This window comes from Stegostoma tigrinum, chromosome 11, assembly GCF_030684315.1.
Source record: "Stegostoma tigrinum isolate sSteTig4 chromosome 11, sSteTig4.hap1, whole genome shotgun sequence".
In the NCBI taxonomy this organism is placed as follows: domain Eukaryota; kingdom Metazoa; phylum Chordata; class Chondrichthyes; order Orectolobiformes; family Stegostomatidae; genus Stegostoma; species Stegostoma tigrinum.
Genome location: NC_081364.1, coordinates 63,529,187 through 63,554,491, shown reverse-complemented (window position 1 = coordinate 63,554,491; position 25,305 = coordinate 63,529,187). Strand labels below are relative to the sequence as shown.

At 42.0% G+C, this 25,305-nt stretch overlaps 1 protein-coding gene across 6 annotated transcripts in view; it reads left to right on the top strand.

The window, feature by feature from the left end:
• dock3 (dedicator of cytokinesis 3) overlaps positions 1–25,305 on the top strand; it is a 1,242,443-nt gene that overhangs the window by 1,042,677 nt on the left and 174,461 nt on the right. For 5 of the 6 annotated variants that reach the window (XM_059649508.1, XM_059649505.1, XM_059649507.1 and 2 more), the window contains 6 exons: positions 2,585–2,731; positions 4,266–4,364; positions 15,640–15,734; positions 16,954–17,029; positions 23,518–23,618; positions 24,898–24,956. In XM_059649508.1, the coding sequence (XP_059505491.1) occupies positions 2,585–2,731; positions 4,266–4,364; positions 15,640–15,734; positions 16,954–17,029; positions 23,518–23,618; positions 24,898–24,956 (577 nt within the window). The remainder of the gene's footprint in view (positions 1–2,584; positions 2,732–4,265; positions 4,365–15,639; positions 15,735–16,953; positions 17,030–23,517; positions 23,619–24,897; positions 24,957–25,305) is intronic. The other variant, XM_059649506.1, reaches the window with a different exon arrangement.

Here is a 25,305-nt window from a genome sequence, read left to right as displayed (position 1 = left end):
CAAGGAAACACCCCACCACCTCCAGCACCACCATCACGACCACCACAATAGGATTCATCGTCAATGCAATCTTATTAGAATTAACCACATCCTACAATCAAATTCTGTAAATTCTTTGGCTGCTCACAGTATCTGCTGGATATAAGATACTAAATACCATTAAACTGCCTGAGCTAAACCACTTACTTCCAAATAAACAAGAACTTTGAAAAAAAAGAACATAAGCAAAAATATTGAATGATTCAAACTGGTAATAGCGTTGAGCTATCCTTTTAAGAATGCTGCTTTCAGTTTTTGTTTTGCAGTTTTTTGTTTGAAATAATCATGTAAGCCTTCTTATGTATCTTGACAAACACAATATAGTCTCAAAGGTTCTCCTCTGAGATTAGTTGACAAACTTGGAATATATGAGCTTTAAATTCCCACAGACCTCGTTATGGCTTTGTCAGGACTGAAATCTTATCATTCAGATGCAATTTTTTATCCGTCTGACCTGTTTGAGGTAGTTCTCTTTCCATATAGAAATCAACCAAACAGAATGATTAATAGTTTTCATATCTTGATAGACAATGACATAACCATATGCAAAAGCTGTATTTCCTTTCCTTGGTTTCAAATACGTATGTTAAAACAGAGTTAGACCATAAGATAGGGGAGCAGAATTAGGTCATTCAGCTCAATGAATCTGCTTTGTCATTTGATCATGGGTAATGTGTTTCTCAACCCCATTCTCCTGCCTTCTGACTGTAATCCTTAAACCCCTTACTAATCAAGAACAGACCTATCGCTGCTTTAAATACACTCAGTGACTTCACCTCCACAGCCCTCTGTAGAACTCTTTGCATCCCAAAGAGCCATCACCCCCTAGTTGAAGAAATTCCTCATCATTTCAGTTCTAAAATGTTTCCCTTGACCCCCGAGCCTGTGCCCTGCGTGCTACTAGTAGAGACATTTTCTCAACGTACACTCTATGCAAGCCTCTCAGCATCCTGTACGTTTTAGTCAAATCCCCCTCATCCTTCTAAACTCCATCATGTACAGACCCAGAGTCCTCACATTACAAGCCCTTCATCCTCAGGATCATTCTTGTAAACCTCTGATGGACACTGTCCATGCCAGCACATTTTTCCTCAGATACAGGGCCTAAAACTGCCCAGAATATTCCAAATCCAGTCTGACCAGAGCCTTTTACAGACTTAGCAGCCCATCTCTGCTCTTATTTTCTAGCCCTCTTGAAATGAATAACAAGATTGCATTTGTCATCCTAACCACTAGCTTTACCTACACGTTAACCTTAGGAGAATCATGAACTTGGACTCCAAAGTCCATTTGCATTTCAGATTTCCAAAGCTTTTCCCCATTTAGAAAATAGTTTACACTTCTATTTCTCCTACCAAAATGTATAACCTCACATTTTGCCACATTGTATTCCATCTGTCATTTCTTTGCCCATTCGCCTCGTATGTCCAAGCCCTTGTGTAGCCGTCGTGCTTCCTCATCACTACCTGCCCCTCCACCTATCTTTGTGTCATCTGCAAACTTAGCAACAATGTCCACTGGCTCTGCTTTGTCTAACTTGCTTTGTTACCTCCTTAAAGAATTCTCATGGATTTATCAGGCATGACCTACCCTTGATGGAGCCATGTGACTCTGCCCTATTTTACCATGCTCTTCCACTAACACAATTCTTTATAATGGACTCTAATATCTCACCAGCAACCGAGGTCAAGCTAACTGGCCTCTAGTTTCCTGTTTCCTGCCTTCCTCCCTCTTGAAAAGGGCTCCTGCAATATCCTCCCTTTAGAATGTTTTTTCTTCCTTAGGATGAATTTCTGCTGTGTCTCCCAAATTACCCACAGAAACTCCTGCCATTGCTGCTCCACCATCTTTCCTTCCAATCAACTTTGGCCAGCTCCTCCCTCATGTTTTTACAATTGTAATACCATTACATCAAATTCAATCTTCTCCCTCTCAAACTGCAGGGTAAATTCTGACGTATTATGATCACTGCCCTCTTGGGTACCTTCACCTTCAGCACCCTAATCAAGTCTGCCTTATTACACATTACTGCATCCAGAATTGCATTATCCCTAGTGGGGCCTACCATACGCTGCTCCAAAAATACCATTTCCTAGACATTCTAAATATGAGTACAAATATGTATGAGTCTGCTCAGCATGCACAGCAAATTTGTTCAGAATTTTAATCATAGTGATTCCAGTCAAATGGAATGTTCTATTTTCTAATTTGTGACCAATATCCCTGCATAAATTGCAAAGATTTTTTGCTTCTGGTTTACCGTTCCAAAGAAGCAGTCTCCTTTTTAAACCTAACTACTTAACCTGTTCATTGGCAATAACAATTGACATTTACACGCCATATTTATGGCAGCAAAACATCCCGTAATAGTTCACAGGAACATTATCTAAAATAATTAAAATATGAAAGAGTTTCTTATTATATTAAAACTTACTGTTAATAGACCACAAATGTTACAGTACTAGGTAACTTGCTAAGAATCATTATCTCATAAATCTTATATATGTGCTTCTGATGCATTAACTGTCATTGTGCTATGGTCCAGGAGTGCTCAGTGTCGGAAGAGGTGGAGATGATGGTTGAGAGCCTTCTTGACGTCTTGCTACAGACTCTGCTTGCTATTATGAATAAGTCCCAGTTGGCGGAGGCGGTAAGAGGACAGCGTTGCCCACAGTGCACGGCAGAGATAACTGTTAGTAACTAACAATCCTTTTTAATAGTTCTCGCTCATGCATGGATTTCTCCCTCCCGCCTCCCAAACCTACACCCCACAAGCCTTTCTGACTGCCAGACTGCGTATGAATTCAAAATCTCATGTTTGTACTTCATCTACACTCCATATTTGGGTATGTTTAGATTGACTGAATTCGAATACTTGAAGATGCATTGTTATCTGACAGGATCCAAGGAGTTAAGCCATGATTTTTGTCTTCAGGCGAGCGTGATTTTTATGATGCAATATAGTTGGTTGACAATGAGAATTTATTTTGTTTCGACATAATAATCTTTAAATTGTTTTTTTCCTGAAATATTTGTACCCCAAATACAATAAAGAGCTGGTCATTCGATAAACCAGTGATCCTTTGGTGTTCACAAAGAGTTAGAAAGCACTCATTGGGCAATTTGATGACAATGCCTCTTTAAACAATAAGTCATATGGAGAATGATAACCATTGAGTGCTCATTTCTGAATGTTTACCAGACTTCCTAAAAGAAAATTGATTAACCCACTGTTGCTGTATTTGGATAAAAGTTTGACATTGATTTCAAGATTGACTTCCAGTTATTCCCCTGATTTAAGTGTGTTAAATGACAGCTTAACGATTTATACAAAATTAGTACAAGCAAAAATTGTAGGCTGGCTGCTTTATAAAGATCACAAAGCTAAGTATAGATGCAGGAAACCACTTAACCCAATTAGTTCATCCTTCCATAGAAATGTACTTTCCCCATATTTTTCCCTTTCTTAGTCCAGGGCGTCTGAAACCAATTATAGCACTGTGACTGCTGCCTTGGAAACAGTCAGCCAAGTACAAACCTCAGACTGTATTTTGGATCCATCTGTTCGGTACAGCTGAGTTAACAAGGAACAGAACTGGATGAACACTGCAGGAAGATGAACACTCAGAAAGAAGGGCCCAGGCCCAAAACGTCAGCCTTCCTGTTCCTCTGACGCTGCTTGGCCTGCTATGTTCATCCAGCTCTGTAATTTGTTGTCTCAGATTCTCCAGCATCTGTAGTTCCTACTATCTCTGTTCAGTGTATCTTTATGCTTAACTGTATCAGTGGGGATACTTAAGAATAATAGGTATTTTTAAAAACAGCAAAATAAATTAAATGAAATAAATGAAAGTGTGTTTGTTCCCTTTTGATACTGTCCTGGCATTAAGTAACATTTCCCGCAATAAGCAGCCTCCTATTTTTCAGTTCAAATAAGAATAAGTTTCTTTCTCATTACATTCCTCCCAGAGCATGGAGACTAAGATTGGAGAGCTATGAAATAGGGAAGACTGACTCCCCACACCTCAAACGTCAGTTGAGCTTATGACCTACTAAATACAGTGTTTTTTGTGCAGTTTATCAAAGATGTGGCATGTAAATAAATCCATAAAACTCTATGTGCATTATTGTTTCGCTCCAACCATTTCAACCCCTTTGACTGGGTGTACCATATGCTGTGTCATGATCTGAGACACTGATGTTTACACTTTGCTCTGGTTCCCTAGGGGGAGTATGTAACCTGTCTACTGTCCCTACTTCGACAAATGGCAGATAACCACTATCAACAATTGCTCGATAATTTCCAGAGCAAGGAGGAGCTCAAGGTAAAAATAATGTGACTTTCAATCTTCTCTGAGTAGCTTAAGTGAAAATATAGGTATTAGAAAAAGCAAGATCATCTCAATGTTCTCCAGCCCCGGAAATAAGCTCTGATCAGCATCTTGCACACTCAAAGCATTGTACTGGTTTTTCCTTTTAATTTTGTTTCCATTGTGTGTCATTCTTTGGAATAACATAAACACCATGGAGATCAATCATAGGGAACAAGTTTCTTACATTTAATCTTAAGCATATACTAGATTTATACAGTCGCATATTCCTGTTGATTCCTGAGTACCAAGCAACTTCTAATACAAAGTGCAGAGATTGGAAGAATCATGTATCCATCTGTAATATTAGCCAGGTGTAAGAAAGAAATTGAATAATTTGAACCCAGTTCCAAGTGTGGACATCTATCCACGGCAAAAGCCAATGCCTAGAATTATACACGATTATCAGTTGCAGTCAAAAAGATCATTATTGGCTTTATGGCATTGGGAAGGGGGGAATGTGGTGGTTGTAGATCTTTCCTAAATTTTGGATTGAAGGTAATTGTTGGGAAGTTTACTGTGTATCTGCCCAGTGTTATAATAGGTGTAAAGGGTTCAAGTAGCTCCCCTCTTGTTCTACATATCTCAGATTTTTTGAAAAGGGTATATTTGCTGGCGTTCTGTAGGTGTCTAACTGTTTACACACACAATCATAAAAGAACCAAACAGACAGGCTTTATTGAGTTTTACAAAAGAAGTTAAGTTCAACGTACTTGATCCTATCTAAGTTTAAAAAAAAGAAATACACACAATTACTTTGTAAGCCATTTACAAAATGAGGAAGGGTAGATTAGTTGAACTACAGCCTAGAGAAATAACAGAAGTACAAAACAGAAGTTTCTGGAAAAACTGAAAATAAAAGTGGTATACAGTTTGTGGACTTTGATGACTTGTCTGGCTTCAGAATGAGTTTTGTCGTTTTGCTATTTCCTGGGTGGATGCGATTTAATGATGTAGCTGGCTGATATGGCTTTTCTTCTAGAGGCAGTATTGCAGTCTCTCTCTGCAGCATATGCGTCCCTGAGTGGTCACTATTTTCAAGCAGGGCTCTAAAATTTGTAAGGTGGGTTGAAGAAAGGGAAAGGATGGAGGGACCCTAGTTGGGTTTTCCCTCATCAGCATCTCAGCTATTTGTCGTATAACTGCAGAAAAGGTAGAACATGCACAGAATGCTGTTGTTTCTGGATCATTACTCAGGAATTCAAACATGACTATTACACTTTTATTCCATCTTGTGACATATTATGCTCATTTCTAGGGATCACCTACCCAGCCAGGATGCCATTGCTCAAGCGAAAAGGTTCCAGCATACAACTCTTATAGCTTGACTGGAAACCCTGTCTCATGCAGTGTGCAAGCAATAGGTTAACCGGTTCATCTCTACCAGTTGAATACCTTAGGTGATTGCCTTGATTCCTTGCTAAAGGGAACAGAACATGAAGCTCAATTGAAGTCTCGTAGTCATGTTCTTGATGGTTCTTTGAAACATGGTGCCTCGGCTTCATTGGATGAGATTGTGGAAGTAGGGTTATGCAAATTGGATAGCCATCGTTGACTCTGAGCTCAAGTCGTATTTTAATCTCTGTTTTTGAAAAAAGGTTGATTTCATGTTTTTATCCTTAGAATAAAAATTATTATTGACATAAAACATGTTTGCATGACACCAGCAATATGCATAACAGTCAAAATGCAAAAACAAAAACAGTTCCAATAAATTGTTCCATTCCTTAGCAGTGACGTTTCCCCTCTGACTCCACATAGAACATAAAACAGTACAGGCCCTTTGGCCCACGATTTGTGCTGACCTGTCATCCTACGCTAAGATCAAATTACCCTGCATACCTTACATTTTACCATCATCCATGTGCCTATCCCAAGAGTCACTTAAATGTCCCTAATGTATCTGACTCCACTACCACTGCCGGCAGCGCATTCCATGCACTCACCACTCTCTGTGTAAAGAACCTACCTCTGACATCTCCCATATACTTTCCTCCAATCACCTTAAAATTATGCCCCCTTGTAATAGTCATTTTTGCCGTGGAAAAAATTCTCTGGCTATCCACTCTATTTATGACCTTCCAAAATGAATTACCTCACACTTTTCAAGGTTGAATTCTATCTGCCACTTCTTTGACAGGATACAGAGCTGGGCAATGTCCCATTGCAACTTGCAACAGCCCTCCATGTTATCCACAACTCCACTAACCTTTGTGTCATTGGCAAACTTACTAACTTGCCCTCCACTTCCTCATCCAAGTCATTTATAAAGATCACAAAGAGCAGAGGTCCCAGAACAGATTCCTGTGGAACACCACTGATCACTGAGCTCCAGGCTGAATAGTTTCTATCTACTACCACTCTCTGTCTTCTACTGGGCAGCTAATCCTGTATCCAGACAGTCAAATTTCCCTGAAGACCATGCCTCCTTACTTTCTGAATGAACGTACTTTGGGGAACGTTATCAAATGCCTTGCTAAAGTCCATATACACCACATCCACTGCTCGACCTTCATCAATGTGTTTTGTCACATCCTCAAAGAATTTAATAAGACCAGTGAGGTATGACCAACCCCTCACAAAGCCATGCTAACTACTTGGAAAAGCACAGTTTGATTAGAAATAATCATAAATACTATCTCTCAGAATCCTGTCCAATAATTTCCCCACCACAGAACTAAGATTGACTGGTCTGTAATTCCCAGGATTATCCCTATTCCTGCCCTTGAACAAGGGAATGACATTTTCCATCCTCCAATCTGCTGGTACTACTCCAGTGGACAGTGAGGACGCAAAGATCATTGCCAGAGGGGCAGCAATCTCTTCCCTCGTTTGCTGTAGAAACCTTGGATATATCCCATCTGGCCCAGGGTACTTATCAGTCCTAAGATAATAAAATGTGAGGCTGGATGAACACAGCAGGCCAAGCAGCATCTCAGGAGCACAAAAGCTGACGTTTCGGGCCTAGACCCTTCATCAGAGAGGGGGATGGGGGGAGGGAACTGGAATAAATAGGGAGAGAGGGGGAGGCGGACCGAAGATGGAGAGTAAAGAAGATAGGTGGAGAAGGTGTGGGTGGGGAGGTAGGGAGGGGATAGGTCAGTCCAGGGAAGACGGACAGGTCAAGGAGGTGGGATGAGGTTAGTAGGTAGCTGGGGGTGCGGCTTGGGGTGGGAGGAAGGGATGGGTGAGAGGAAGAACCGGTTAGGGAGGCAGAGACAGGTTGGACTGGTTTTGGGATGCAGTGGGTGGGGGGGAAGAGCTGGGCTGGTTGTGTGGTGCAGTGGGGGGAGGGGATGAACTGGGCTGGTTTAGGGATGCAGTGGGGGAAGGGGAAATTTTGAAACTGGTGAAGTCCACATTGATACCATATGGCTGCAGGGTTCCCAGGCGGAATATGAGTTGCTGTTCCTGCAACCTTCGGGTGGCATCATTGTGGCAGTGCAGGAGGCCCATGATGGACATGTCATCAAGAGAATGGGAGGGGGAGTGGAAATGGTTTGCGACTGGGAGGTGCAGTTGTTTGTTGCGAACTGAGCGGAGGTGTTCTGCAAAGCGGTCCCCAAGCCTCCGCTTGGTTTCCCCAATGTAGAGAAAGCCGCACCGGGTACAGTGGATGCAGTATACCACATTGGCAGATGTGCAGGTGAACCTCTGCTTAATGTGGAATGTCATCTTGGGGCCTGGGATGGGGGTGAGGGAGGAGGTGTGGGGACAAGTGTAGCAGTTCCTGCAGTTCCCATTATCTCTGATACTTATCAGTCCTCAAGTTTTTCAAAACTTCTAGCACAACCTCCTTCCTAACATCAAACTATTCGCGATATCAGCCTGTTTCATGCTGTCATCACAAACATCAAGGTCCCTCTCACTGGTCAATACTAAAGCAAAGTATTCATTAAGGACCTCCCCTACCTCCTCCGATTCCAAGCACAAGGCCCCTCCAGTATCCCTAATCAGCTCTATCCTCACTCTGGCCATCCTCTTGTTCCTCACATAAGTATAGAACACCTTAGGATTTCCCTCAATCGTACCCACCAAGGCTTTTTCATAATCCCTTCTAGCTCTCCTAAATCTATTCTTCATCCTCTGATCCATAGCTCTGGTTCCCATCACCCTGTCACACTATATATCTGTCAGTTACATACCTAGACCTTTGAGATAATGTTTCTTATTAACTATAGTGACGGACGGCTACAATAAATTAAATGTCGGACACATCTTCAGTGAAAAGATGCAGCTTACAAATGTACTTTTCATGTAATACTTAAGGCTAACAACTAATTACAGTAACACCTGAAGTTTGGATGAAGAATGAATATTAATTATCAGATGTTGTCATATAATTGACTAACATTATCTTCTCTACGGGTGGGAATATCCATGTTCTTCAAATTTTAATGGTGTTATACAGTACCATTGATTTCATGTTTGATGCTTGACGTTCACAACCACATAAGTTAGGAGCAGGAGCGTGCTATGTGACCCCTCGACCTTGCTGTAGCGTTGTAACTGTAGCTTGAACTTCACTTTCCTGCCTACCCCATACCTGTTGACTCCTATGTAAGTCATGTATCTATTGACTTCTGCCTACAATATCTCCAAGAAAGTGAATTCCACAGATTACTGATTCTCTGACAGAAAATCATTTCTAAGCATTTCTATCTTAAGTTGTAAATTCCTTATTTTTATGTTGCACAAGGGGAAACATCCTTTTTTCCATCTACCCTGCAAAGTCCCCTCAGGATCTTATAAGCTTCAAAGAGATAACTTGATTTGCTTCTAGACTCCAGCAAGGGAGAAAGACAGAGGCAACTGCAGGTAAGGCTAACCAGCTCGGCAAGCCATCCAACCACAATATTCCCACCTTGTGCAACAGTGCGCTGTCTGTACTCCCCAGAGGAACTATCACTCTCACTGTTTTTAAACTCAGAAAAACTGTTCTTGAGTGAGATGCACTCTGGGGCTTTCCTAACTACCGCCCTTCTGATGGTCACCCATTCCCTCTCTTGACTAAGCTAGCTTAAGTTGCAAGGTGACTGCAACTAAAAACAAGCTGTTCACATACCACATCACTAATGCTCCAGAATCCAGTGTTCGAGCTGATCAAATCAGTGGCACTTCCTGCAGGTGTGGTCCGTCAGATTGCCAGATGTATCTAAGATTTCCCACTACTGCAGGCCTTGCACTACATGGGACAGAGCTCTGTCATATCTTTAGTTAAAAGAAAAATGCTTACTGTAAATTTAAAGTAGAAAATTAATTAAGTTTTATATTGAAAAGAAGCAGCTGGAACTCTTTTCTTTGTGCAGCTTTAAAACAGACAGAAACACCTTATCCACCAACCACCAATCAGCTTGTTGCTTTGCCCTGATTTCACTTCATCAGTCTTTTTGAATGCTAGCAGTGTTCCTCATTTGGTTTAGCTGTTGCTGCAACTAATGGAGGAGGGGAGAGAGGACATGGTAACAGAGAATGCAACAAGTAAAGCTAAAAGAAGGAGAAGGAATGTGAGTGGGTTCATGATTTGAATTAAATGTGAGTGAGTGGGTTCATGAGTTGAATTAAATATTAACTCCAGAAGGTTGTAAAGTGCCCAGTCTGAAGATGAGATGTTGTTCCTCCAGTTTGTGCTGTGATTCACTGAAGCACTGCAGCATGCCAAAGACAGACAAGTGGGCATGCGAGCAGGATGCTGTGTTAAAATGACAGGCCACAGGAAGGTTGGGATTATGCTTGCGCGCAGCCTGGTTGTGCTCTGTAAAGCCGTCACTCAGTCTGCATTTGGTTTCTCCAATGTACAGTAAGACACATTGAGTGTCGTGAATACAGTACACAAGATTGGAGGAGGTACAGTGAAATGGTGCGTTAGCTGGAAAGATTGTTTAGGTCCTTTGTTGACGAGCAGGGAGGAGGTGAAGAGGCAGGTGTTGCACCTTCTGCAGTTACATGGGAATGTGTCGTGGCTTGGGAGTGGTGGTGTCACTGGTTGATGAATGGACTGGGATGTCCCGGGGGAATGGACCCTGCAAAATGCAGATGGGGGAATGAAGGGAAGATGTGTTTGGTGGTGGTATTCTGTTGGAGTTGTCTGAAATGACGGACAATGATCTTGTGAATGTGGAGGCTGGTGAGATGAAAAGTGAAGACAAAGGGAACCCGGTCATTCTTTTGTGAGTGATGTGAATGGGCAAGAGTAGAAGCACAGCTGATAGTTCGGATACGGTTGAGGGTCTTGTCAAACACAGTAGGCAGGAAGCCATAGTTAGAGAAGAAGAAAGCTATGCCAGGAGCACCTTTTCGGAGGTTAGCATCGTCTAAACAAATGCAATGTAGGTGAAGAAACTGGGAGAACAGGATAGAAATTTTGCAGAATGTGGAGTGTGAAGAGCTGTAGTGAAGGTAGCTATGGGAGTCAGTGGCTCTGTAGTGGAGGCAGTGGACAGTTTATTCCCCAAAGTGGAGATGGAGAGAGCAAGGAAAGGAAGGGAAGTGTCAGAAATGGATGATGCAAAAATTATAAAGATTAGAATTTGGAGGCAAAATGAATAAATTTTCAAGGTCCTGGCGGGAGCATTAAGGAGCACCAAAGCAGTCATCGATGTACCAAGAGAAGAGTTGTGGAAGAGTGGCCAGTGTAGAACTGGAACAAAGATTGTTTCACATACCCCATAAAGAGGCAGGCATAACTGAGACTCATGCAGGTGCCCCTAGCCACACCTTAGATTTGGCAGATGTGAGATGAATTAAAGGAGATAACAAGGTCTAGAGCTGGATGAACACTGTAGGCCAAGCAGCATCATAGGAGCAGGAAAGCTGATGTTTCGGGCCTAGACCCTTCTTCAGGAATGGGGGAGGGGAAGAGGATTCTGAACTAAATAGGTAGAGAGGGGGAGGCGGATCGAAGATGGATAGAGGAGAAGATAGGTGGAGAGGAGACAGACTGGTCAAAGAGGTGGGGATGGAGCCAGTAAAGGTGAGTGTAGATGGGGAGGCAGGGAGGAGACAGGTCAGTCTAGGGAGGACGGACAGGTCAAGGTGGGAGGAAGGACAGGTTAGAGAGGCGGGGAAGAGCTGGGCTGGTTTTGGGATGCAGTAGCAGGAGGGGAGATTTTGAAGCTTGTGAAGTCCTAGAATACAGCTAGAAAACCTATACACCACCCCCCACCCACCTTCCTGCAAAAATGCCAGTTCCTTCACCTCCACCACATCTGGTCCCAGGATGAGGCATTCCACTCCCACACATCTCAGATATCCTCATTTTTCAAGGACTGAAACATCCCCCCCTCAGTGGTCGAGAACATCCTCGATCATGTCTCCCACATTTCCCGCAACTTAGCTGCCTTCCGGAGGGACTATTTCTCCATGACTCCCTTGTCCGTTCCACATTCCCCTCCAGCCCCACCACACCCGGCACTATTCCCTGCAACTGCAGGAAGTGCTACACCTGCCCCTACACCTCCCGCCTCACTCCCATCTCAGACCTCAAGAACACTTACCACATCAAACAAATGTTCACCTGCATATCTGCTAATGTGGTATACTGCATCAGTTGTTCCCGTTGTGGCTACCTCTACATCAGAGAAACCAAGCGGAAGCTTGGGGACCGCTTTGCAGAACACCTACGCTCGGTTCACACTAAACAACTGCACCTCCCAGTCGTGAACCATTTCAACTCCCCCCCCCGCTCCCATTCCGCAGACGACATGTCCATCCTAGGCCTCCTGCCGTGCAACAACAATGCTACCCAAAGGTTGCAGGAACAACAACTCATATTCCGCTTGGGAACTCTGCGGCCCAGTGGTATCAATGTGGGCTTCACAAGCTTCAAAATCTCCCCTCCCCCTACTGCATCCCAAAACCAGCAGAGCGCATCCCTGCCTCTCTAACCTGTCATTCCTCCCACCTATCCCCTCCTCCCACCTCAAGCCCCACCCCCATCTCCTACCTACTAACCTCATCCTGCCCACCTTGATCTGTCCATCCTCCCTAGACTGACCTATCTCCTCCCTATCTTCCCATCTATACTCACCTTTACTGGCTCCATCCCCGTCTCTTTGACCGGTCTGTCTCCTCTCCACCTATCTTCTCCTCTATCCATCTTCTATCCAACTCCCCGTCTCTCCCTATTTATTTCAAAACCCCCTTCCCCTCCCCCATTTCTGAAGAAGGGTCTTGGCCCGAACCGTCAGCTTTCCTGCTCCTATGATGCTGCTTGGCCTGCTGTGTTCATCCAGCTGAACACCTTGTTATCTCAGATTCTCCAGCATCTGCAGTTCCTACTATCTCTGAATTAAAGGTGAAATTGTTTAGTGAGAGAGCAAGTTCAGCCAGGTGGAAGAGAGTGGTGGTGGTTGGGGATTGTTCAGGCCTCTGGCCAAGGAAGAAGCTGAGAACTCTCAGACCATCCTAGTGGCACTAGAGGTATAGAGGGATTGGACATATATTGTGAACAAGAAGCAGTTAGGACCAGGGAACTGAAAATTGTTAATATGGTGGAGCGCATCAGAGGAGATGTAATGGGCAGGGCCTGAATATGTGGAGGGACAATGGAGTCAAGGTAGGAGGAAAGGATCTTGGTGGGGCAGGAACAGGCTATATGATGGGGGCCTACTGGGGCAGCCTAGTTTTTGGATTTTGGGAAGAAGGTAGAAGAGGACTCTTTGGGATTGGGAGACTGTAAGGTTGGAAGCAGTTGGGGGAAGATTTCTGGAGGTGATGAGTTCGGTGACAGTCCTGGCAACAATGGCCTGATGTGGAGTTATTATCTGGGGGAGGTAGAAAGAAGTCATAGAATCCCTACAGTGTGGAAACAGACCCTTCAGCCCAACAAGTCCACACTGATCCTCAGAATATCCCACCCAGATCCATCTGCCTATAACCCACCTAATCTGCACCTGAACACTACAGGCAATTTAGCATGGACAATCCACCTAGACTGCACATCTTTGGACTGTGGGAGGAAGCCAAAGCATCCAGAGGAACCCATGCAGATACAGGGAAAATGTGCACACTCCACACAGACAGTGTCCAAGAGTTGGTGTTGAGCCTCCACAAGTAAATTCTACAATGGCACCACTTTTGTCGGTGGATTTGATAGCAAAGTTAGGTTTGGACCTAAGAGAGTAAAGAGTGGCAATTTCAGAAGGGGACAGGTTACAGCGGGTGAAAGGAGCAGAGAAATTGGGACAGACAGTGTCATGCTGGCAGTTTTCCTTGAAGAGATTGAGGGCAAGTAAGAGGCCAGAGGATGGGGTCCAAGTGGAGGGTGAATACTGGAGGCAGGTGAAGGGATCAGTGGAATGGGGTATGAGGATTCCTGCCTGAAGAAGTGAACACGGAGAGATATGTGACTGAAAAGCAGTTCAATATCACAGTGAGCCAAAATCATTAAGTTGGGCGTGTAAGGGTATGAAGCTGAGTCTTTTGCCTAGGACAGTATATTGAACGTCAGAAAGGGGAAGGTCAGGTGAAACACAGCAATGTCTGGGATTGGGGAATAATGATCTCAGGGGGACAGAAAATGATGGCATTTGAGGACTGGAACGGGGCGGGTGCTAAGGGGCGGTAGGGATGGGCTCTGAATGACAGGAGGGGATGTACTCTGAGAGGCAAAAAGGGGAGGGCAGCACAGGACAGATGTTGGAGTCCGTAAGTGCTGGAGTTTGCGTGCTTTAATGTCGAAAGAAAGAGAAAACATCTTTTGTTGAGGCGACAGATGAGACGAAGGATGAAGTGAAACTGGGAAACGGCACAGTTTTGAAAAAGGGTGAGTCAATGTTGCTACAGAGTGAAGTCAAGTGTATGTATATGATGATGCATGGCATCGATAGTGGATCACAGGATGCAGTCAGAGTCATAGACTGAAGAATGTTGTATATCCTAGAGATATTTGTAATCCTGTGTGGGTTAGGAAATGAAGGGTGAAACTTGAGTTGAAATCCATGTGGGGCAAGTCTGAGTTGTTGGCACTCACTAACAAAGGAAACATGGCTGTGAAAGTGAGTTTTGATAAACACCTTGTCGAAAACACCCTGAAGGGGCCAAGGATCAAAATCAAAGGACAAAATAATGGAAGACTCTTCACAGTTCAGTTAATTTCTTGTCATCAAGGTCGCAATGCTGAAAATTGAAGACATTTAAATCAGACTTCAGTTCAGACGGGAGTGAGTTAAAAATCCTGATAAATGACTTCATTAGGTTCTTAACAATACATGAGCTAAGAAACATCTTTGTAGATGATTCTGTTTTTGAGTTTTCTGCTATTTTCAGAAGAGTCAGAAACTGGCTTTCCCATCTTAGAAGACTTTCTTCAACTGATCCTAAAGTTTACTTGAAAACACAACAGTTGTAGTCCAGGGGCTGTTGCTATGCAACTTATGCAAGGTTCACCAATTTGCCTAGCAATTAAAGTAATAAAACCCATCTGAAGTGCCTTAAAAGCTTTATTTCTCCAAAGCCATTTGTAAACTATAGGTGAAGCATTACAGAATTCAACTCCTTACTCTTCAGTAATTATTGCTGATCACAAATCCCAGAAATTGCAAGATATATTTTTAATCTAAAACGTCTACAGTGTTAACGTAGAAACTTCAGTTGTAACTGTGTGTTGCTAACTGCTTAATGGTATTTCATTGAATTTGTGAATGACTTCATGGCAGTAGTGTTGAACAGTCCAACCATTACTAGCTAGTTGATTTATTGTCACACTCCTCCTGAGGTTCTGCTCAGTTTTCTTCAGTGAAGCCTTCTAAACCTCTGTTTTTAAATCTTGATGATTTAAAACTTAGTGGAACATTACTTTCACATCCAACCGTTAACCAGAAAAATAGGTATAGAAAATTGTCTATGTGAATCAGTTGGTTGTTTTGACCAGTTAGCCTCCCGTCTAAGCAACTTTATGCTTACCCCCTATCCTGTCATGCATTTTACTGTATTATTAGCTTTTTGCATGGTTGTGTATACCGTTTCCATTTTACTATATCTGTTTACTTCCAAGCAATATAACTGTCATCACTAACCTGCCAGAGACTAAACAAGCCTTTGTTTAATAATATACAGGCAGCATGTCTGAAGTAACTCAGACTATTTGGTTTGCTGTTCACTGAATTCTCATCACACTGATCATATCAAAACTACTACAAAATTAGGAATTAATTTAATAAAAAAGATAAACAAAATGATACTTTGGTGTTAACTCATCAAGTTATTTTATTCTTCCTTTACCTTTTAGGATTTCTTATTAAAAATATTCTGTGTGTTCCGTAATTTAATGAAGCTGAGTGTCTACCCACGTGACTGGATGGTGATGAGACTTCTAACCAGCAAGTAAGTTGCCTGCAGCAATTCAAGTAAATACATGTACAGGAACTTAAAACATATCTGGTCACAGGTATCCCACTGAATCTTTTTGGTGGTAAAGCAAATTATCACCAAAGATAACAAGGCGTAGAGCTGATGGGAACTGCAGATGCTGGAGAATCCAAGATAATAAAGTGTGAAGCTGGATGAACACAGCAGGCCAAGCAGCATCTCAGGAGCACAAAAGCTGACGTTTCGGGCCTAGACCCTTCATCAGAGAGGCTCTCTGATGAAGGGTCTAGGCCCGAAACGTCAGCTTTTGTGCTCCTGAGATGCTGCTTGGCCTACTGTGTTCATCCAGCTTCACACTTTATTATTAAGGTGTAGACCTGGATAAGCATCAGCTGCTTGGTCTGCTGTGTTCATCCAGCTCTACACCTTGTTATCTCAGATTCTCCAGCATCTGCAGTTCCTACTATCTCTTACCACCAAAGAGTTTGGTTCCCTCTATCCGCCTAGCCACCTCCTTTGCCATTCTCAATGCGCAAGCATTGGCACTAAATATTGGCAGGCCAGTCAACTATGCAGTCCTCAGAATGCAATCCTGTTTTGACCCTATGTATGTACACTTGTTGTGCATGCACTTCTATTCACGTTTAAGTGTGAACAGACATGTCTTCACAAATGTACGTACATACAGATAACTGGTTAGCAACCAGGAGGAAAGACTCTAACTTCCTTCCTTAACCCAGGAACAATGAGGTCAATTGTAACATGTCTACAGATTTAATAGTATTCTGAAAGAGAAACAGCAGGTTATTATTTCAGGTTGGCACTTTTGTCAAAACTATTTTTTATTGATCTATCTTAGTTCAGTTCCAAGATTTTGTTTGTCCCAGCTGTGATGTAATGTCAGGATTATTAGTAATCTAGTGAGAAGAGAAACAACTTTATTCTTATACTGCGTATTACTAAGTAACACTGAACAGTACTAGATATAAAATACCACTAGTGAGGATTGAGACAGAGACTATGAAAGCAGTTTAAAAAAAAAGAAAATTTGGATATATGTTTGAAAAATAATGAAAAGAAATCCAAAGAGAAGGGATGATACTTGTTGATTCTGGTTGACGAGTTCAAATCAACACACATGCCGCAGGCCAAATGGATATCATCTGTGGTTTGATCATTGAAATTCTGAGATCTGATTGGCCTTATATTTACCATTTATATATTTATTTTGCAGCATAATTGTTACAACAGTTCAATACCTTTCTCCTGCATTACACAAGAACTTCACAGAAGCAGATTTTGATTTCAAGGTGGGTTTATTTCTCAATTTCTATAAAAGAACAAAAAAAGGTCTTAAATGGCCACCATATCTCACGTGAACCCATTTGTGCGTTCTGCACAATAACAGCATCCATGGGCATGTTCATTTGCGGCTTTCTTTGGGCTTACAATGACAGTCTCTTTGTACAACAGGGACTCGTTCAGTTCAGATCGAACTTCAATGCAATACTAGTTTAGATTTCGATTATCTAGGATACCTTGACCAAAGAAGAAAAATTCAAACTAATGTTCCTACCCATTATTTTGTAGCCATGTAATGATGAAAATACAATCATATAAATATCAGTTAAGGTTTTACAGTGACATAATGCCTCCTCCATGGCATAGTGTTCTGTCAACATGGGATTTAAAACCCTGATCTCAGAATTCTATCTTCCAACCAAGCTCAAACTCCTTGGAAAACAAGGAGCAAAAGACAGGATGGTGAGGATTGAGGCTCCATAATGGTAGGGTGCAGACACAGGGTACAGAGTTCAGACACATGTTAGTAGATTATGGTGTACTTGATGGAGATCAATCATGATACATGTCTGCCATGAATTTGCCCAGAATGTTCACATTAACCAAGACCCAGGAGAGGGGGTTATGCAGCAGCAATCAAAGCACATGGGAACAGTTGACAAATTGCATCCAAAACACCTGGGAAAATTCAGTCACTAGAGCACCATAGGTTGAATGAAACTGCTCCTCCCAATCACAGGCTGGTTTTCTCCTGTCTTTGCTGCTGACAAGTTAGTCACTGAACCTTGCAGCAGAATAAGCCCATCAGCAGAAACATAAGACAGTGTCAGCCTGTTATAGGAAGAACAGCAATGCGGTGTGTCATAGCAATCCGTGTTTGCAGATTCAGGCTGGACAAGTGTAAGTTCCCAAGCTGGGTGCGGAGGAACAAAGATATGGAGGCGACCAAGATTAGGGAGCTGGGGTGGGAGGAAGCGATTAAGGCAGCACGTGCCTGGTGGGGCACAAGCTAGGGGAAATTGCAGGGGTCAGAGTTTGGGAAATTGAATGGGGAAGCCTGGAGGGAGAGAGGGTATCTGCAGGGTTAAGAGGAGAGGGGTTGGGGGGGGGTGGGAATTGCAAAGGTCAGGGAGGGGAAAGATGGTAAGGGACAGAGGCTGCAGGAGTGGGAAGAGAACTTGGATCAAAGTAGATGTTACAGGTTTGGGGCTGTGTATATTAATAAGAACAGAAGACTGCGGGGTGGGGACAGTAGAAATAGAGAGAGAGAGAGAGAACATAGAACATAGAACATTACAGCACAGTACAGGACCTTCGGCCTTTGATGTTGTGCCAACCTGTCATACCAATCTGAAGCCCATCTAACCTACGCTATTCCATGTACATCCATGTACAGAGAGAGAGATGAAGGCTGTGAGGTAGAGGCTACCTGTGGGTACAGAGAGGGAAGCTGCAAGGGGGTTGAGCGGGGCAGTTTGGCAGGAAGGAGAGCACAAGGAAACTGCTAGGGGAAGAGATACAGGTAGGCTACACAAGGCAGGGAAGAGAGGGAGATTTCAAAGTGTGATAAGTAAGATAAAGGCTGTAAAGAATGTGTTGGAGGAGAGTGAGGCTGAAAGGCAGGTGAGCAATATTGGAAGGTGCAGAGAGACTTAAGAGGATTAATGAAAAGGAAAATGGGAGATAGAGAGCATGATAAACAGATGGAGATGTGAGGAGTTGGGATCACACAACATTGGTTTAATCTGTTTGGTGTGGTAAATGCAGAAGTTTTTTTTATCCCTTGATGATAAAGGCCCTTTCCAACACTCCTTCAACAGATCAGTCTTAGATTGGAATAAGGCACTGCCAACCCTATCAATGCAGTTTTCCAATTGTGGAATTGAGTATGGATCTCTTTTGATTATCACGTTTACCTTCTATGATGTATACAAAGTCTAGTTGATACATTGGTTTAGAAACCAATACTGTCGGTCAAACCCAGCTACTTTGACTAGGATCCAACATATGGTTGTCCGGTAAGCCTTTGTTTTCACCTGAGCTTATTTTTCTGGGTTCAGCTGCTAAGGTTTTATTGGTCCTGACTCTCCTGTGTCAAGACTATCTAATGTAATACATTTCTATAGATTACCTCATACTTCCTCAGTAGTCTTACAAGATCCTCCAGTTATCCTTTCTCGAAATATGTAGACATGTTGCCTGTCCCAATAGATAAATCACTTTACTAAACCTTCTTGTTACTTTATGTTGATCACTAAATTTCACTTTCAACGGTTCACCTTAAAAAGGCAAAAATGCCAGTACTTCATCTCCTGCTTGAACCTTTGCAGTTGCTGAATGTTTATCTGTTCATTTTCACATGCGAAACTTTGAAATGTTCCTGTGCTCACTGTATACTCCTGTGAGTCTTTCTAGAAAGATGTAATCCAACATTGAGGATTCATCTGTCTCATTCATGAACTCTCTAATTTTAATGAAACACAGCTAACGTTGAGTCAAGGTGCCTGTGTAAAAGGGGCACCCAGATTTGAATCGGTGACCTTTACTGCGTTGAATTCTGCTCTTCATTCTATAGTAAAGATGTTCTGAAACTTGAAAGCCTTCAGAGAAGATTTACAAGGATTTGAAGGGTTTGAGCCATAGGGAGAGGCTGAACCGGCTGGGGCTATATTCTCTGAAGCATCAGAGGCTGATGGGTGACCTTCCAGAAGTTTATAAAATCATGTTGGCTATGAATAGGGTGAACAGCCAAGGTTTTTTTCCCTCCAGGGTAGGGGAGTCCAAAATGAGAGGGCATGGGTTTAAGGTGAGAGGGGAAAGATTTAAAAGGGACTTAAGATGCAGAGGGTGGTGCAAGGAATGAGCTGCCAGAGGTAGTGGTGGAGGCTAGTACAATTACAACATTTTAAAAGGCATCTGGATGGGTTGATGAGTAGGAAGGGTTTAAAAGGATTTGGACCAAATGCTGGCAAATGGGACTGGATTAATTTAGGATATCTGGTCAGCATGGACAAGTTGAAATGAAGGGTCTGCTTCCTTGCTGTTCGTCTCTATGATCTCTGATCTCATGTCTATAGACTAATTCAGACAGGCTAAATCAATGACATTATTTGGGAATCTCTAGTCCTGTGTACATTCAGGATAATTTGCCTTAATTTTGGATTTTAGAGTCTGATTATACCTCTCTAAAGCTCTTTGTGTTTGCTGATGATATACATTTGACTTCAATTATTTCATACCAAAACCGCTAATGATTTCCTGGAAAACTTCAGACATGAAATTAGAACCTCGCTCCGACTATATATCAATTGTTTGTCAAAACCAGGAAAATAAAGTATTAAGTTTTCTATCACTACCCTAGCTGTACCCATCCTTAAAGGAATAGCCTCTGTTTATCAAGTTGTCATGTCCATAATTATTAGGATGCATTGATGTCCTGATTTTGTTTTTCATAATGGTCCTACATAATCTACTAATGCTTGACTAAATGATTCTTCAGAAACTGATATTGATATCAAAGGTGCAGATTTGATTTCACATTGAGCTTTTCTTACTACCTGATATGTACAATATGTTTTACAGAACTACACTTCATCTTTATGAAGTCCTGGCCATGTAAAATAGCTATTATCTGTTCCCTGCATGTTCCTACATGTCATGCCATAGGAACTTCATGCGCGACTCATAATATCTCCTGAGGATATCTGAGCAGTCCCGCTGAACAGCCATCCATACTACTTCTGCAAATCTGAGACACTATCTCCGCTTCATCAAAACTCCGTTTCTTATTTGGTGGCACTCTGATACCCTTCCAGCCCTGGATTCAGTGTATACGTAAAAATGGATCTGCTTCCTGAGCCTCAGTGAATGAAGACATGTCAAACACTTCCTTTGAGCAAAAACAAAGTTGCTGGAAAAACTAAGTTCTGAGGAAGGGTCACCAGACCTGAAACATTAACTCTGTTTTCTCCTCCGCTGATGCTGCCAGACCTGCTGAGCTTTCGCAGCAACTTTGTTTTTGTTCCTGATTTACAGCATCCGCAGTTCTTTTTGGTTTTTACTTTCTTTGAGCTATCATCATTCTTAAATAGAATATCAGCTGCTGAACATCTGCTTGTGGTATTACTGCAACCTTAATGATGGGAGATAATGGGAACTGCAGATGCTGGAGAATCCAAAATAACAAAGTGTAGAGCTGGATGAACACAGCAGGCCAAGCAGCATCGAAGGAGCACAAAAGCTGACGTTTCGGGCCTAGACCCTTCATCAGAAAAGGGGGATGGGGAGAGGATTCTGAAATAAACAGGGAGAGAGGGGGAGGCGGACCGAAGATGGATAGACAAGAAGATAGGTGGAGAGGAGAGTAGAAGTGGGGAGGTAGGGCGGGGATAGGTCAGTCCGGGGTGGACAGACAGGTCAAGGGGGCGTGATGAGGTTAGTAGGTAGGAAATGGAGGTGTGGCTTGAGGTGGGAGGAGGGGATAGGTGAGAGTAAGAACAGGTTAGGGAGGCGGGGATGAGCTGGGGTGGTTTTGGGATGCAGTGGGGGGAGGAGAGATTTTGAAGTCATACAGAACGGAAACAGATCGTTCAATTCAACTCATCCATGCCAACCATATTTCTCAAATAAAACTATGGGCCTGTGTTTGGCCTAGATCTAGCTTAAACCTTTTCTCTGTATATATTTGTCCAAAAGTCTTTTAAATGTTACACCTGTATATACATTTTAATTTGGCAGTTCATGGCACATAACAGCAACCCTCTGTGTGGAAAAAGTTGCCTTGCAGATCTCTTTTAAATCTTTCTCGTCTCACCTTCAAAATATGCCCCTAGTTTTGAACTCTGCCACTCAAAGCAAAAGAACTTTGCTATTCACTTTATCTATGCCCCCTCCATGATCTTATAAACTTCTATAAGTTTGCCCTTCACTCTCCTACACTCCAGTGAATCAAGTTCCAGCCTATCCAGCCTCTCCTTATAATTCACACCTTCAGTCCTGGCATCTTCCTGGTAATTCTTTTCTGAATCCTCTCCGATTTATTAATATCCTGCTATAGCTAGAACTATACTTCGTACTCCAGAAGTGGCCTCATCCATCTCCTGTACAAACTCAATATGAGGATATTCAAGTTTTTCTTTTCTCTTTCCTTTTCCATTCATCTCTTTTCATATGTCCCATTCCTGTTTACTTAATTCCAACTCCCTTTCCTTATCTTTTTTGCCCTTTCCTTACATTTTTCTGCCATCTGTATTTTTTTCATTCTCTGGTAATGCTCTAGCAACTTCAACTGTGAGCGAATATCACGTGATTGTGACATTTCCCTATCTGAAGCACTGGGACATTGTTGCACTTCCTCTAAACCTAAATGATGTGCTGCTTTCTTAATTATCTCTGCCTTTTTAGCTCTGTCAGGCAATGCTATCTGCAGTTTACCCACCAAATCAATCAACCTTGCATTTAAAATTTGCTCTATAGCTACCAGCAACAACTCTGCCACCTGTCACTATAAGTATTTAAACTATAGCTACTAGTAAACAGATATAGACCATTGACATATAACACTTCAATTGACAAATAACACTAATGTAATGTACAAAATACCATGCAAGGACTGTGAGAAATATTGGTCTATTCATGCCTCTCATGATTTTATAAACCTCTATATGGTCACCTCTCAGCCTGTGACACTCCGGGGAAAATAGCCCCAGCCTCTTCAGGCCCTCACGATAAACCCTCTAATTCTGGCAACATCCTTATAGATCTTTTGTGAACCCTTTCAAGTTTCACAACATCCGTCCTATAGCAGGACGACTAGAATTGCATGCAGTATTCCAAAAGTAGCTTAAACAATATCCTGTAAAGCTGCAACATGACCTCCCAACTCCTGTACTCATTCCCTTCCCTTTTTTTATCATCTGCAAATTTGATTTTTGTACATTTACTTTACTCGGCCATGTCATTAACATATATTGTAAGCAATTGTGACACTCCACTAATTACAGTTTGCCATAATTAAAATGCCCCCTTTATCCCAACCATCCTTGTTTTTCATGAATTCCATGAATATTCTTTTTGTCATCTTCAACTGAGCATATTATTGCACTGCTAGTCCACAGGAACTGCTCCTTGCCCTTCTCTGTCTACCATGTTATTTTAATAAGTAAACTTAAACCCCATTCACCTGGAGTGAGACTTAACTTTATCTTGATTCAAAGATCTAATCTATTTGACCCCTCATTAAGAAAGTAAATCTTCATGTGTTTAAATGCGTTTAAAAAGAAAGCCTTAAACAGTGAAATCTGCAGTATGTTTTCAGAAGGGTTTATGAAAGCTTGTATTTGTCAGACTTTGGCAGAATAATCAGAGAGGTGGCTTTATGATGGAGATGTTTGCCTTATTGCTACTGGTTTAGTACAGCACTCTGATCTGGTTGTCCTCAGATAACTGTAACTTGGAGTTCTTGTTGAACAGTTCTCACTGTGACCCATTTCTATAGGTGTGGAATTCGTATTTTAGTTTGGCTGTCCTATTTATAAATCAGCCAAGTCTTCAACTAGAACATGCCACTCCTGCCAAAAGGAAGAAGATTTTGGATAGGTGAGTACTGTCAACATTGCCATCTTTCGGGAGAACATTACCATCCTCTATGAACAGCCTGAGTCAAGAGTTATAGTTTTGTTAAGAAGGAAGCCTGCATTATATAATCTAAGCATGAAATATATAGTAGCAAATAATACGACTGTAGTTGGTTCAACAGAAATAAATTTTCCAGGCTGCTTCACAGAAACATTATAAAGTTGAATTTGACACCAGGTCACCTAAAGTGATCAGAGGGAAGAGAACTTGAAGTTTGGAAAAAGGAGTAGTATTCATGGCATGTATGAAGGGGTAAAGCAATAAAGAGAAGGGATGGTTTAGAAGGAAATTCCAGGAGCTAGGTAGCTGAAGATATAGCTGCCAGTATTGGAGCAGGTAACATCAGGATTCTGCAAGAGGCCAGAAATAGCTGAGCACTGATCTCTCAATTGGTTGTAAGGGTGATTGATGGATCGGTAGGGGATTTTAAAATAGGGGTAAGAACGTCAAAATCAAGATGAAACTTAATTGGGGTTAATGTATTGTAGGCCAATGAGCACAGGGTGCTGGTCAACAGGAGGTTAAGCAGGAGTGAGTTGGATTCTTCATCTTTAGAAGTAACTGAGGCATGGATGAGGGATTTAGTAGCAGATGAGCTGAAGCAGTGGCAAAATTGGAGTGTATTATTAAAGGCAAAAATGAGCAAATCAACTGATATCATCAATGTGTGTTTGGAAGCACATATTGATGTCAGATGTGGTGCCAATGTTGCGGACAGCCTGGTTCAGCCATGGTTTCTTGCCAGGGAGAGAGAGGATTTCACTGGCTAAGGAGCAGCAATTGTAGTGTGGTAGACTGAAGGTGCTGACTTAAATATTCCCAATATTTAGTTGGAAGACATTTTTACTTAGCCAATAATGGATGTTGGAAATCAGTCTGATAATTTAACTTCAGTGGATGAGTTGAGAAAGGTAGCAATGAGATGGAGCTGAATATCATTGAGGTGAAAAGTAACATTTGTATTTTCGAATGGTGTCTCAAATGAAAAATAGGAGGATAGCAAGACTGATCCATAATCATGCAGGAGTTTGAAAGAAAGCCACTGTAAGTGACATTCTGGATCTGATTTGAATGAAACAAAATAAGAATAGATATTAATGCAAAAAAGCACCTACATTTTTTTCCTGAATGATGGGGCCAATCAATAAGTGATGAAATCAACCATATTTGTGTTACATATTTACTGGGTACTGTCTGTCTTTGCCTTGACCTGCATTCTTTCATATTTTCTTACTGACAGATATGGTGATATGAGAGTGATGATGGCCTATGAACTCTTCAGCATGTGGCAGAATCTGGGTATGCTATCGTTATTTGGCTTGATATAAAATCTATGACAAGTAAATGAGGGGACTCTAAATGATATGTTACAGATATGGTCTGCACCCTATCATTCATTATTGGGAATCCAAGGGGTATATTAAGATCAATAGCACATGAAACAACACGTGGTTGAAAAACACAAAAGAGAAGTTGCATTAACCTGTTCATTCTGATTGGGCGTCACAGGTCACAGCAATTATAGTATAAATTGGCCTTTATGTTAAATAAGCCAATAGACTATAAAGATGAACTCAGCTCTTTATAGAGTTTTTAGTTTAGGCTCTGGTTGTGCCAGTATTGTCCCAGAGTTCCTCTTCATCCAGTA